This window comes from Erithacus rubecula (assembly GCF_903797595.1).
Source record: "Erithacus rubecula genome assembly, chromosome: 2".
In the NCBI taxonomy this organism is placed as follows: Eukaryota; Metazoa; Chordata; class Aves; order Passeriformes; family Muscicapidae; genus Erithacus; species Erithacus rubecula.
Genome location: NC_136685.1, coordinates 35407619 through 35423285, shown reverse-complemented (window position 1 = coordinate 35423285; position 15667 = coordinate 35407619). Strand labels below are relative to the sequence as shown.

Sequence of the window (15667 nt, the reverse complement as noted above, 5' to 3'; positions counted from 1 at the left end):
AGATATGTAGACAATAAATATTTAATAATACATATACCAAAGTCTGGGTGCTTACCTGAAAGGGGCAGACCAAGATTCTTATTCTTGTGTATCAGTTTGTTTTCATTTGACCACCTTGTATGTTTTATGATTGTATTGTCTATTATGTCTTTATGCACTTAGAAGAATTTTTTGTATGACTGCCAATTACTATGTTTATGTTGTTGAGACTCTTGAGGCACTTTAAAGCATTACTGTTACTGGTGTTCTCAACAGCAGACAGTAATAGTGCCTTACGGAGGGTTTACTACTCAGCATCAATAGTTTACATAGGAAAATTTGCTAGGTCAAAGGTTTAATCTTTGGATCATCTGGTAGAGTGATTTGGGGTTGAAAACACTTGTTTAGGTCAGAATTTTCACAAATTTTAATGCTTGATGACCTTAGACTGGTCCTTACTCCATGGCATGAGCAGCACTGATGCGACTGTTCCTTCTAAAGTCAAATGCTACATTTCCGTTTGTTTCTGTCTGTTTACTGTAATTTCTCCTTTTTTTTTTTTTTTTTATTTTTTTTATTTTGGGAATTGAATTTTCTTCTGCCTATTTCCCTCTCTGTGCACTTTAAAACATTTTAGTGTGTCATCTGCCTAGTGCTATTGCTCTTGCCTGAGCACCTTTGTAACATAGATGTGCAGTCTCTTAGCTGCAACTACTAGTATTTTTGGGGACTTAAAGGAACACAGAAAATTGCTATTTATGCTGCACGCATTCTTTACAAAATTTAATGTTTTATACAGATACTGAGAAACGTATCTGGCATAATGACCCAAGATCTGCAGATTATAATCTGATGCCCAGTGTGGTATCCATGGCTTTGCCTGTCTAATTGTTTTGGTTGTTTTGTACTCATCTTTCACATGAATAGCAAAACTACCTACTTCCTCTTTTAAACATTTTTTGTTTTGTTTTGGGATTGTTGATTTTTGGGAGAGAGGGGGCATCGTAACTGTTGTTGGGCCTTCATAACTCTTACAGTTTACTTTAAAATGAAAAGAAAAATATTGTATTAAACAAAACCATGTACTGACATGAACAGTTGAGAAGCAAGGTCAGAATGTACGTGCCAACATGCATGCAAGCTAAGTGGGGTAATTTGGGGATCTGATATTACACAGATGAATCATTCTGTCCATGAGATTGAGAAATTTGTCACAGATGCGCATTTGGGTTTTTTCTCCCTTTTCACAGCAAGATAAAATTCACAGATGAGATGAGGAAACAGGACTAGTTATGATCATTTCTTTAAATTGAGTTGCCTGTTTAATTTAAACTTCAAGGGAGGATTATTCCTCAGAATGTGCCAGCTTTTAAAGACTAAGTCTTTGAGAAATGGAAGCTAAGAATGCCATGTGCATTTGACCACCTGGCAAACATGATTTGAGAGCAATCTGCTAGCAAGTCTGGAGGAAGCAAGGATGAAGGGGTAGCAGAAACTGATTGCTGAAGTCCAGATGCTGGTTTACTTCCCAGAGGGGCTGCTCTTCTGGTGGCCTAAAGCATCTCACTCAACACACACTCAAACACTGTAATCGAACCAGTGCTCAGTTTGAAAAACTTCCCTTCAGCTTCATAGTGCTTTTTAGATATGCTTCAGATGTGATTCCTTCATTTATATACCTACTGACTTTCATGTAAATAATGATATCAAGGAAATGTTTTTTTGGTTGGTGGACCAAAACAATCTGGTAAAGCACTGAGAAATTACTGTAACTTGAGTATTTCTCAGGTGCCCTTCACTATCTGCTACAGATACTCAATAAATCTCTTTTTACTTAAAGGACTTTTATGCTGTTACAAGTGCTTTCTCTATCTTCTGAACTTTTACAGCAGGGTATGGTTATCATGCATATCTGAGGACACCAACAGTAAGCTCAGGAACTTAAACTTTACTTAATGTCAACAAAGACTCCAACACAAAAGATTTTTCAAAATGTCTGATACCATAATCTTGATAACATCCATCAGATTATTTCTACAGTTTATTGTCTTGTTTCTAGATATTAACATAAAACATAAAATGCTTAATAAACATCACAGAAGAAAGACTATGCATTTGAAATAATAGATATAGCATATAGAATCTTGTTATTCTTTGGATTGTTACTTGACTGGAATCCTGAATTTTAAAACTTAAATTGAAGTAGGATATTTGGAAATAGTCATAAAAAATATAGTTTCTAGTTAATGTATATTTGAGTGCTTCTTTTGAAAAATTGAGTTATTTCATGAATAATTTCATTATAAATACGCCATCTTGAAATTAGTTTAAATAATATCTTTTCTTTTTACTTCATTTTTTTTTCTGAGAAACTTGCTGGGGCTTATAGTCTTAAATCCTTTGCTGTATTAGTTTAATGTCACTGAGGGGGTATGTGAAATAGAAACATATCTGTTGTAAATAACACTTCTGGAAAAGCAGCTTAGTAGAGTAATGAAGTCTGTATTATATTTTTTGTGCTTTGGTAAACAAAAGGAGTGGAGGAGTCAAAAACAGTACATGAAAAAACATCCTTCAGAATTTTGTTTTAGTTCTTAATTTGCTTCATGAGGGAGAATACTCATTTTCTGATTGATGTGCTTCAATTGACTGATCCTTTCTGATTAAACTCTTTTTTCATGTTTTCTAAAGATTAATCACATAACTTGTGAGTTAACAAAAGAACCAGAAGAAGACCATAGATTAATACACAGTAATCTAGTGCAGCTACTAAGCTGTATTCCTTTAATTGAATGTAGTTCCAGTCATTGATTAAATGTTGGAAACAAACTTTATTTCCTCTTTATGTTATAGAGCTGCTAGATTTCACTGAATGACAGTGTGAAAATCACTAGTTGTATTGTTAGGATTTTCTCTAAAGATCTTGAACACATAGTTCAGCATTGCTTTTTGTTTTGCTGAATAGCAAAATTCTCTTAATTTCTTTTACGTAGTAAAGAAGAAATGGTGATGAAATTATCCCTGCAATGCATGTAAAGTTGACCAAACCATCAGGAGACCATTCAGAGTAAAAGCTTGGGAGGGAGAATATTTTGGAGGACTATAGGTTCAGATTTCTTCAATTTTTTTGTTTTTACTGAACTTATCAAAAAGTCTTCTGCTGACTTGTCATTTTTGTTTTATTTCATCATTTCAGGAGAGTAGAAACAGCAGTAGATCATCTAGTCCTAGTGTGAGAATGATCACTACCTCGGGACCAACCTCTGAAAAGCCAACACGTAATCCATGGACACCAGATGATGCAGGTAATCCTTTGTTTATTATGTAATTTTTTGGCCTGTAAAAAAATTTAAATATTTATTTGATTGTGGGGTGTGTGCTCAGACACTAGTAAAAGTAAGCAATGAAGATCGTGATTATTTTAAGTTCTGCTTAAATCCAATCGTTACATTACTGCCTTGTTTTTCACATACACTTTTAAGAATAGTTTTTAATAGATTGTTAAATTACATAAACTTGTAAGCATTTTGCTTGTAAGAAAGTACTGTAAATTGCAGTGATAGTAGTATTTCATGAGGATCTTGTTAGCAGTGTTTTTTTACTATGGTGTGGTTTTGGGGAATAGGCATCTTGGAACATTTTAGTCTTGTCTATTTGTATTTTGAATGCACATTTAAAGATTTCATTGCCCTGACATCTGGAATTAAATGTTATGTAGGTGAGTATCAGCTGGAGTAGGTTACTTCTTTTGCCGTCTCTGTTGTAATTTTGCTTATGCAGAATGTAGATGTGCGCACAAAATTGCTAGTTTTAAATACACTAACACTTGTCTGTAGAAACATAGTAAATACTTCTAGTGTAGCATCATTGTTATTTTGTTATGAAATAGGATTAAGAATGAAGATAACTAAATAGTTCAATTTGATTTTAAAAGTCATTATGCATTCTGTTATGAAAAGACCCAGTACTGGACTGCAGGGAAAAAAATGGATCCCCACAAATTACTATTTAGAATATAAATAAAAATTAGATTTTAGTTAGCAAAATGTACATATTGAATCTTAAACTTAGTCTCAAGATGGTACTTCACAGTGCCTCAAATTCTGTAATCTTGAGATCTTTTCATCTGGAAACTCATGGTGATGGACTCCTGCACAAGCATATGTATATATAAATAAATATGTATGTGTATTTGCACACTTGCATTTTACCAAATATAAGGTGATTATGCAAGATGTACTTTTTTTCTCCCCCCAGTGTTAGTGGGAGTACAACATGCTCTTGTGTTTTGCTTCTCTATTTTCTTCTTTCTGGCCTTTGTTGCTTTGCCTGGCCACAGTCAGTGCCTTGTCACTCATAACTTCCTCAAGCCCTTGCCTGCTGCTGCAGCCCCCTCGGGCCCTCTTTTGCAGCTTGGACCCCAAGTTGCCTTAGGCAGTGAGCACAAACAGGAATTGCTGCCTCACATTGGAAGCAAGCTCTTACTCAGTCAAGAGTTCATTGGGAATTGAAAGCTGCAAATCATAAGGCAGTGCAACAAAAGTTAGTACCAAGATTTTGGTCTTAAATGCAGTACAACTAAAAGTCAAGTCTGTTTTCTGACCCTCAGATACCACTCACCTTATATTCAGGTAAATACAAATGTGGCATATGTATACTTTTGCTTGCTAGGTTTATGTAGGCCATGCACAAAGAATTGTTCAAATTTCTGAAGAGAGAAATAATTTTGGTTTTTCTGTTTAAGATGCTATGTTTTTAATTTAATGAAGCAAAGTGATTAAACAAGGATGCAGCTGAATCTGGTCAATCAAGGAAAATTTGCAGTTCTGCGATGCTGTGCTGAAACACTCGGGAATGTCACCTCAAGCATTTTCATGTATTGATGTATTTTTGAAGCATTGCAATGATTCCATCCATATATGACAATAGTCTTAATGTAGGGAAGGGCTTCTCATGATTGCATATAAGATACTGTGATGATTAAGTCTCTGGTTTAGGGTTTCTTTTTTCCTTTTTGTTTTTACCACCTTCCAGTTTCCTTACAAGCATACACTTAACCACTTTTTCTCCATTCCCACCCTCTTATTTCTTTTTCCTTTTGAAGCTGCTCTTGGAAATAGCATAGTCTTTGAGGGCAACACCTTAGTTTCTCTACCACGACTACTCTGTGGCAGGTGCTTTTGGGGTATGGGTAAGCAGCCCCTTTTTTTTCCCACCTACCCTCCTCCATATAATCCTCTAGTAGCAGTTATGCGGCTGTAAAATCAGTAGTTTCTCCATGTGTCTTTACTCCTGTGTCTCTTAAAGCTTAACAGTAACCTTGTGATCCCCAGATTGTGGGCTACTGAAAGATAAGAATGCAGAAACATAGTAAATCTGGAGTGAAAGCTCTAGAGAAATCCAGAGTAACTGCAGTGTAAGAGGAGAGCAGCCATGCCCAGGACATAGACTGGTTATTGGGTTCCTTGCTACCCACAAAGTATCTGTACAGAGCAGAGAAGATGCCCTAGAGCATGTTGTGAGGAAGATACATAGACACCTCACTGGGAGCAGGTTTCAAAACTGAGCAGGAGGTTGTGCTTATTTTATTTTGGCAGAGCTGATTTGCACAGCTTCTAATTTTAAAATCATTAGATGCATGGGCTGGCTGGCTGATCCTTCATAAACAAGAATGAAATGGCAAATTTTTTATAAACAGAAATGATTGCAGACTGTTCAAAAATAGTATTTTTCAACTCTGTGTGCTGTTACATGGCTTCTAGAAATGTAGGTCGATAACCATATTTTTTTTATTTTTCCTTTATGTGATAGACCATACTTTAGATGTTCTTAACTATCAGAAAAACAAAATGATTCATCTGCCTTGGGATTGGAACGCTGCTATTTCCATCTGCTTATCCACATTCAGATTGTGTATTGTGAAATTACTTAGACTTCTTGTTTTTGTCCTGTAAGAAAAGCATTAATTATTTTTAAATACATTAAAGTTTTCTTGGTATTGTTACAGAGACCAATGGGTCAGATAACTCCATCCCAATGGCATATCTCACATTAGATCATCAGTTACAGGTAATAAATACACAGTTTATTAGATTCTCAAGTTTGCATTTGATTCTAACATGTGACTTTGGGGCTGCAAAATATAGTGCCACATATTTACCTGGGTTTATGTTCTGTCTAATTTTTGACCAAGGCTAAAAAAATATATTATGTAATCTGAGACTGGTTGACTCAGGTTTGATCAAGCTATTAAAAACAAGCCCTGGGAAACATGATCCCTAAAACCAAATGTAAGCTGAGTTTGACTGTCAAAATAAGACATTATTTGCTTGAGTGTTACTGAATCAAATTGTTGTATACACTTTGTTTTTTGTGTGTGGGATTAAACACTGCTTTGATTTTTGTGACAAGTGTCTGATTAAAAATTTCAGATTTGAGTTAACTTTGACATTGGTGCAGTAATATTTTCCAGGGCATGGTTTAACACTTATTTTTAAAGGCTTACGGTTTTTAAAAGACTGTTATAAATACACTGCAGAGACATTCTAACACACTATTTACTAAGATATCAATTCATTAGTCTTTAACATGTCTGATTTATTTTCAGCCTCTAGCACCATGCCCAAACTCCAAAGAATCTATGGCTGTGTTTGAACAGCACTGCAAAATGGCACAAGAATATATGAAAGTTCAGACAGAAATCGCATTGCTGTTGCAGAGGAAGTAAGTAAAATGTGTTTAACCTTTTCTGTTCTTCTGTGTTTCTTATACACAAAGTCTGTGTATAATAAAAATGCATCATAAAAAATAAATAATAGTCAATGTGACTATTATTTCTGGCTTTATGAAGTTACATTTCATAGGGCATAATTATTTTCCAACCTTAAACTCAAAAGTACTGAGCTGCTCAGTACAGATATATATCTGTATATATACAGATGTATACAGAAATATTTAGAGCAGGTAATTGAAAGTTCTAATCAAGACTCTTCTGCATTAAGTCCTACTTAAGGTCCTGGCAAATGTATGTAAAAAACTGGTAATTTTTGTTTGTATCATCTCAAATGAAACACTTGAAATGTTAAAGAACCCTGGAATTTCATTTGGTACATTATTCATTAAAATATTTTCAGTTGTAATTTATTTACAATTGTTTAGTAAATGGATTATAGAATTTTGGGTAATATGTCAGTGTTACTCGTTTTGTAGTTACTTTTAATTGTATATCTGACTTTTGTCAAGCACTGCATTTACAACAATATTATCAACATTCTCCTTATATTTCTCTGCCATGGGTTTAAGACCTGATGCTTGTACCTTCTTGTGCTCTGGAAATAAACTTTCCTCTTGCATTGTTTACACATATCAGTAAGGCAGCTTAACATATTGTATTATTAGGTCAAAAATTATTGCTGATTCAGGATTTGAGTTCATAAGAAGCTCTGTTGTGTTCTGTTTCTGGATGCTGGGGACCAGTTCAGAGAGGTCATAGTCACACACTAGATCAAATAATCAGCTTGTGACCCACCAGTGTCTGAGCCACTGCAAGCAAGCAGCTGTTCTTAGGGAGCTTGCCTTGGTGTTCGTGGATTAGCTAATGAGGAAAATGCATGTGTAAACCTTTTGTACAGTAGAAATAACATACAGAATGGAGGGAAGTTATACTGTAAGATTGAACTCCTATCACATATTCACTTTGGGTTAGTATTCTGTGTGTTTTTTTCACATGAAACTAGAATTTTCAGATTTGATGAGGAGATAGTGATGCTATAGTTAGTGTCTTAATTTTGATTATGTTGTCCCTAATGGTCAATAAATTGTTCAAAATATATCTGTTTCAAAATTGTTAATTCTCTACTTTTAGATTTCTACTGTTTTGTTTTCTTACTAGGAAGTTTTTGGAAGATTTTTCCAAACTGTTTTTTCTTAGTCAGAATTTAATTGTCCATAGGCATTAAAAAAAAAGTTGGGATGGATGAATTTAATGCTGGTTAAGGTAGTTGTTAGTTCAACCTTCATAGAATTACCAAATTTTCATTAACTGTAATTAAAAACCATATGGCAGCAATTAATTAGCATGAACTTTCTCCTTTGCTATTTTGTTGCAAAAATATTGCTGGCAGCTTGCCTTCTTGTCACCTCATAACAAAATAGTAAAACAAACTACCACATCAGTTTTGCAGAATAAATTATAGCAAGTTTGTCAGTGTGTTTGGGCCTCTAAAATCTTTGGTAAAAAAACATGTTGAGCACTTATAGCATAAATAATGTGAAATGCCAGTTACAGAAGTAATGTCCTTAATTCTACTTTTCCACTTCTTTAATAAGTTCAAGTCCAGATAGAAAATAGCATTTCACTAAAAAGTTACAAAAATTACTTCAATTCAGTATTTTAAGTTGCCTTTTAGAGATTTAATATGTGCATATAGTTACCTAAAATTGGAATTGAATATATTTATGAAATTTTGTATGGCTCCTTAGGTGTTTTACTGTGATCTGTAAAACTGCATCTGAAAGACATTATCTAAAGGACAGTTTTAAAGACTGAGTCTCAGTCTCTCAGCTATTTTAAAGTTTAAATGTGAATTTGATTTGGAAGGGAATTTTTCTCCAGACTACATTAAAGAATAACATTCTTTTGTCAACTTCTTTTGCACAAAATACCACCAGCTGTGAGTTCACATTGATAATCAAATACTGATTTGAAACACATGAAGTCATCTACGCACAAATGGAAATAGGCTAAAAATGACAATGACTTTTTTTTTCATTTCAGGCAAGAACTAATAGCAGAACTGGACCAGGATGAAAAAGACCAGCAAAACACATCCCGTCTGGTACAAGAACATAAAAAGCTGTTAGATGAAAACAAAAGTCTCTCAACGTACTATCAGCAATGCAAAAAACAATTAGAGGTCATCAGAAATCAGCAACAGAAGCGGCCAGGCACATCATGATTTCCTGGGACCTTTCTAATGAAAAATATGCACAGAAAAGACTGATTTTTTTTATTGTTATTATTATCCTTTATTATGACAGCTCATGAGTGTTAGCTTCTTGGTGTGATCTGTATGTGTCTGCTACACTTAACATCATTTAATTTTCTTTTTCCTAGGTGAAATCCAGTTCTACAGGTTAATTAAATAGGGTGAAAAAACAGTGACTTGAATTAACCAATAGCCCTCAGTTTAAAGCAAGAAGAGTGGCTGTTTGCATGCTCCTTGTGTGAAGGCTAGCCTAACAAGTGTTGAGGAGGCTGCTAAATTGCGAGAACTTATTTTTAGTTTTTTGGTGTTGCCTCAGTACAAGCAAGAAAAAAAAAAACAACTTTCCTGTTTAAGAATGATTTTGTTCCAGTGTCTCATCTCAAATTATTATTATTATGATGATTATTTTCATAATAAACTGAAACATGCACCAAGCTGCAGAGGTGATGTTGACTGACCAGAGTAATTCATGATGCATTAGTGATGCCTTTTACCTGTAGACATAGTGTATTTTTTCCACATGCAAAATGGTAGGCAAACTGATGCCAGCATTTTTGGTTCAGTGCTTGATAGCCCTGCATTTTGACTAATACATTTCTTGTAATCTTGCATTCATAAAATATTTGAAGTAAAAGGCTGAATTTTGTTTACTTTCTTGGGGAGAATGACATGCAATTTCATTTAAATACTGGCCAAAAGTTAGGAAGGTGATCACTGGACAGAGCTGGTCCCTTGTATAAAAGAGATATAATCAAAAATATGTAAAAGGGTGTTTTAAACCTTGAAAATTTTTGTCCCTGTAGAATCATTGGAAGGAAATTCAGATGAAAAAATAATACAGAACTTGAAATGCTTGCTCCCTTTATGGTTTTGCTCCCTTATTGATTTTGTTTCAGGAGACTTTTTTTCTTACAACTTACTTGATGAAAAGCATTTACTATAAATGTAAATAAGTTTGTCTTAGTAGAGAGAGAAGAGTTTGGGGAAATTACTTTATTTTAAATAGCAAATTATAAAATGGAGTTGAGTATGCAAATAGTGGAAACTATTAAGAAGATGAGGGAAATAGCTTAGATCTCCATCAGGAATCTCAGTTACTCCACTCATTTGAACATAGCTCAAAGGAAGTTGATCACAGAATGCCTGCTGCCTTTGTGACTGAAGAACTGCATTTAATGAACTTGAGTGGAATATGTAGTGCTTAGTGTTGTTATTTACCATCATTACATAGGAGAAAATAATTACTTATTTGCATTGCAGATTGATTATTTGGATTATGAATTAACTTTTAACTGGTACAAAAATGAGGCATTTCTGCATACAATGATAAATTACTCCTTACATGCATACATAAGTTTTTTATGTTCTCAGTTACAGGCAGGGTTTTAATAATATTTGTTTGCAAAATTAAAACAGGAAATTGAAGTTTAGCTGCTGAGCCCTATAAATAAAAGAGACAATCTGAAATATACTTATTTCAAATGAATGGTTACTCATACCGATGAGCAGAACTTGGAAAAAATTAAAGGGGAAAAACCTCACACTATTTTCTCTTCCTGCCTACTTGATAAAAACCATTAATACTGTTGTGCTTATCTGTGAACAGCAAAGAGGACGAGCAACTTAACTGAACATCCTGTCTTGAAAATCTATTGTTGGCAAACCTTTGGGAGTTAGAAACCTTTCCCTCGTTTTATTTAAATAAAGGAAGGGTTCTCATTCCCAAAACCTTAACAGATAATTTGATTAGTTAGCTGAAACTGATATTGGGATCAAGTTAAGGGCACACATATTTATAGCAAAATGTAATTGGGAGAGAAAATAACTCTAGTATTAGGAATAGCACAAGTTATCCAAAGCATTGCTGTTCACGTACATCTGTCTGCCTACAAAAATGGAGACACTCAGTGATCAGCAGCTTAATTAGCATATGCTGAAGCATTAAGCAGAGCAGAATAAATACTGATGCTCAACTTTAGAGGCATTGATAATTACATATACAAAATCATTTCCCAGGACAGTTTTTATATTTTGCTGTGTAGTAGAAGAGATATGCTTAAGGTAAATCAGTGTTATATGTGAAAAGTCACTTTATGGCAAGGCTTGAATAATGAAAGTGAATGCAGTGATAAATTAATGGTACATAATACAAAAGTAATTTCTAGCAGTTGCTTATGATTTTTCAGGGTTTACATTAAAAAAGGTCTCAGATTATAAAATAAGTGCTGTGCTACCATGCATTGCTGGCTTCAATCAATAGTTTGGTTTTATTATTCTTAATTTTCAAAGGGAATTTGGAGTTTAACTTTTTGCCTTCAAATTGTCCTTTTCGTAACTTTACCAAAATTTTAAAATATACTTGCCCAGATTTCTCACTGAGGTTTTCTACTCAATGAAATGAAAATTTTTGTTTATCACTAAAAATGAAGAAATTTGTTCATCCTTAAAAAAACCTGTGAGGGTGAAACACAGCAGTTTGGGCTAAGAAGAATTTAACAGCTTAACTTTCAGTGACCTTTATTGTTTTCATAAGGCTCTTGTTTTAAAGTAGTTTACAAATGTACTTTTTTTTCTGTTTAACTATTTGGACTGTTCAGGAACTTTTTTCAGTTAAAGCTGTTCCTCTAGTAATGGAGATGAAACATCTAGTTTTGGCTGAGCACTGCCTTCTCAGAAAAGGTAACAGGCTCTGCTTTTTGTTACAGTCTGTGTTCTGTAAGATATTGTGTAATTGAAGTATGCTTCTGTATACTACGCAGTTCTTCCAAAAATGCTTTTTTAGGCTTTTTGGTTTGTTATTTTTTCTGATGAGGAGTTGATTGTAATTCAAAACTTGTACATAAAATGGTGAATGATTTCATATGGTTCAGGAATGAGCAGTGTGGCTTTCTATTACAGGGTTTTACTGCTTTGTCAGGAGTCTAATTAATAAAAGCTGAGAGACTTCCACAAACATGTAGTAATGCCCCAACACTTGCCAGAGCATCCGTGATCTCTCATGGAATCCCACACTGGGTGGAAGATAATCATCATGCAGTTGTTCCCACTGCTGAAAAAAATTCTTCTGCTATGAGCTTGTCCCTTCCTGTATGCAGAACTAGGGTGTAGGATGAATAGTCTTACTCACAACTGAGTATGAAGATATTTTAAGAATGCCATATCGTCCTTGTGGATGTTCTGCAAAGAGATAAGTGCTTGTCTTCTGTTGTTAAGTTCAGAAAAATTCCATTCCCTGGAACTTGACTGTTTTGTTCATAATGGATGTTACAGCTTGGGAGATTCCATTGCCATGCCAGAGACAGAGATGACCCCCAGAAGTGTCTCATTGCCTGTGAAGAGCACAAAATTGTGCTTCAGATCCCTTCTGAAGTGTTCTGAACAACTGGACCTTTTCAGGTGCCCTGCTGTAACGTGCTGGGAAAGTTTGAAAAAACAAGGGGGAAGTAAAAAGGTGTGGCACACCCAACCCCTCAGAATACAGCTATCCCTGTTGAACTGGTTGACAAGGAGGATCTTAGGAAAGTAAACCCATGTAGATGTAGATGCAGATATAGACAGGGTGTTACATGCTCTTACCTACCTGAAAGGAGAGTGCAGCCAGGTCGGGTCAGCCTCTGCTCACAGGCAACCAGCAACAGGACATGGGACACAGCCTTAAGATATGCCAGGGGACATTTAGGTTGGACATTAGGAAGAATTTTTTTCACGGAAGGGGTGATTAGACATTGGAATAGGCTGCCCAGGGAGGTGGTGGAGTCACTGTCCCTGAAGATGGCTAAGGAAAGACTGAGGGTGGCACTTGGTGCCATGGTCTGGTTGGCATGGTGGTGTTCACTCATAGGTTGGACTTGATTGTCTCAGAGGTCTTATCCAACCTCATTGATTCTGTGTAGAAAGCTGCCTATATCAAATCAGAATTTATTATGTCTAATTTTTTCCCAGAATCAGAGCTTTCTTTAGTTTTTATTTACTTCAGTAATGTCACTAGATGGATGATATTCTATGCCAGTGAAGATTATCTTCTCTAGAAGCAGATAAATAGAGATGTGACAGTGCATCAGTTATTTTCTGTGCTCTTGTAGTGGTTTCCTGCTTCTTGTAGGGACAATTCTCATCTTCCACTGAACTTAGGTTTGCTACAAATGTTTTAATTTTGAACCTACATCTATCTGGTCATGGTGCAGTACATAATGAAAGACCAAAACCAAATTTAGACTAAGTATTTTTAATTATTAATAAAATACTGTCTGAAAATACTTAGAACACTGCTAATCCTAGGGCTTTAGCCTAAACAAGTATTAATGAAGAAAAGATTTTTGTTCATAGCTGTGTGCTTTACACTAAGTAGCTAAAAATTTGAGATACTCCAAAGAATACAATGGGCTTATGTCTGCATAATTCTACATAAGTTTGTCAGTACTCCCCTTCTAACTTGAATAAAGGCAGCCATGCACTTGGGAACCATTTCATTTTACAAATGGATGGAGAGAAGCACATCATAGAATCACAGAATCACGAAGGTTGAAAAGGATGTGGTGGACAGCAAGCTGTCTGTGAGCCTTTGAGCCTTGTCTGAGTGCCCTTGTGGCCTAGAAGGCACATGGTGTCCTGGGGTGCATTGGGAACAGCATTGCAGATTTGGGGAAGTGATTCTTCCTCTGTACTCAATTTGGTGAGGTGCTGTGTCCAGTTCTGGGCTTCTGGTACAAAAGAGACATGGAGCTGCTGAAGCAGGTCTGGTGGAGGGTGATGAGGATGATGATGGGACTGGAGCATCTCTCTCATGAGTGGAGCCTGAGGTAGCTGGGCCTTTTTAGCCTGGAGAAGAGGTGACTGAGAATGGATCTCATTGATGTCTATCAGTATCTGAAGGAGGGTGACAAGGATGGAGCCAGGCTCTTGTGGTGGTGCCCAGCAATAGGACAAGAGGCAATGGGCAGAAACTGATGGACAGGAAGTTCCACCTGAACATGAGGAAGAACTTCTTCACTTTGTGTGTGACTGAGCACTGGAATTGATTGCCCAGAGAGAGTGTGGAGTCTCCGTCACAGGACATATTCAAAGATGTTTGAATACAATCGTGAGTAGCATGGTCTAGAACTTTGGAGGCTGGACCAGGTGACCCACTGTCAATCCTTCCAACCTTACCCATTCTGTGAATCTGTTAACACTGATGTGCAGCCTGGTGGAAATGCATTGGTCTTCCCTTTGCCTGGTCATGCTTTTCCCTCCCACTGATACTGAAGAGGGAAAGCACACAGACTGCTCTCCTGTGGTAATTAGGCAAAGGACCAAGTGGTGACTTGCATTCATTTAACTTATGCCCTTAGCATGTGCTCTGGAACAAAATCTTAGTTTATACCAGAAAATTAGAAAACATTTCCTTTCTGTAGGCAGCTTGAAGATGATATGATCTTGGCATTTTCTCTGTTCAGAGGGTGGTGAGTCACTGGAAAAGATTGTCCATAGGAGGTGTGTGTGCCCCATCGCTGGCAGTGTTCAAGGCCAGGCTAGATGGAGCTCTGAGCAACTTGGTCTTGTGAAAGGTGTCCCTGCCCATGCCAAGGGCATTCAACTTGATGATCTTTGAAGCCCCTTCCAACCCAAACTATTCTAGGTTGAGGTGGATGTGTGAAGAGCTTTATCTGGGTCTCTTCCCCTTCTTTCTCATTAAGACTAGCAGTGTGGACATCACAACTGTGGCCGCCTTTGAGTGATAAAGGAAGACTACTCATACCGCCTTCCAAAAACAGGCAAAGGTTAGGCTAAAAGAGGGAATAAATCATCCTATCATTTGGAGATTTCCATATTTGCGAAGCCACCACTGTGGAAGTATTCCTGTGAGCATTTTTGTTCTCCAAGGTCCTGGGGGAGCCTGCCTGTGCCTGTCACTGGAGTTCTCCCTGAACAGATATCTCCAAAAATTAAACCTGGTACATGCAAATCCGATTCTTATTCAAGTTTGTGCATCACCTTCATCATTAGCAAACTCCTGGCTATGCCAGGAATTGTTCATGTAGGAGGTGTAGATAATTTAGCTGAGGGCTGCCTGGGGCCTGCAGGGCTGCTGGGAACAAACTGCTGTCAGGGAAGTGCTCAGATGGGACCCCAGAAGGAAAGTCAGTGCCAGGAGCACCTTTGGTCAGTGCTGCTGTGCTTTGCACCAGAGCACAGTGCTGTGGCTGAGGTTACAGGGCTGGGGGTGAGAGCAGGGCTCCTGCTTTTCATCAGCAGCCTTGAGCCACCCCTCTAGGTGTCCTTGAGTGTCAGACACCAAAGCTGCTGTGAAGTGTGAGATTTAGGGTTATAGTTGTATGCTCATCAAAAACCCTAGTTCCAAAGAGATGGCTGAGGAGGGATTTCATTGATTTGTTTTGGGGTAGAAAAAAATTGGGGTCAGGGTCATTGAGAGTGCTGTATCCTACATCTCTGGATCAGGGAAGTATGCCTGTAGCCTTGACAGGAGCCTTTCTCTGTGTGTGCTACCAAAAGAACCATGTGGTGAAGAAAGTGATAAAGGCTTTCATGGTTTCTTCCCTCAGTGTTCCAAGTTCTGAGACCAAAAAGGAAAGAGAGGAAAAAGAGGGAAAAGCCTCAACAACACAGTTCCCAAGCTGGGAAGTTAAATGTGACTGGTTTATTGATAGTTTTGCATATTATGCCACGATTCCCCAAAAAGTGCTGAGTTTTCAATCTCAGCT

At 36.7% G+C, this 15667-nt stretch overlaps 1 protein-coding gene across 6 annotated transcripts in view; it reads left to right on the top strand.

Moving 5' to 3' along the window:
- Nucleotides 1-11839, top strand: part of MAP3K7 (mitogen-activated protein kinase kinase kinase 7) — a 46417-nt gene extending 34578 nt beyond the window's left edge. For all 6 annotated transcript variants that reach the window (XM_079297946.1, XM_079297945.1, XM_079297944.1 and 3 more), the window contains 4 exons: nucleotides 3176-3284; nucleotides 5987-6048; nucleotides 6587-6702; nucleotides 8756-11839. In XM_079297946.1, coding sequence (XP_079154072.1) covers nucleotides 3176-3284; nucleotides 5987-6048; nucleotides 6587-6702; nucleotides 8756-8936 — 468 coding nt within the window. In that variant the 3' untranslated portion in view covers nucleotides 8937-11839. The remainder of the gene's footprint in view (nucleotides 1-3175; nucleotides 3285-5986; nucleotides 6049-6586; nucleotides 6703-8755) is intronic.
- Nucleotides 11840-15667: the final 3828 nt, after the last annotated feature.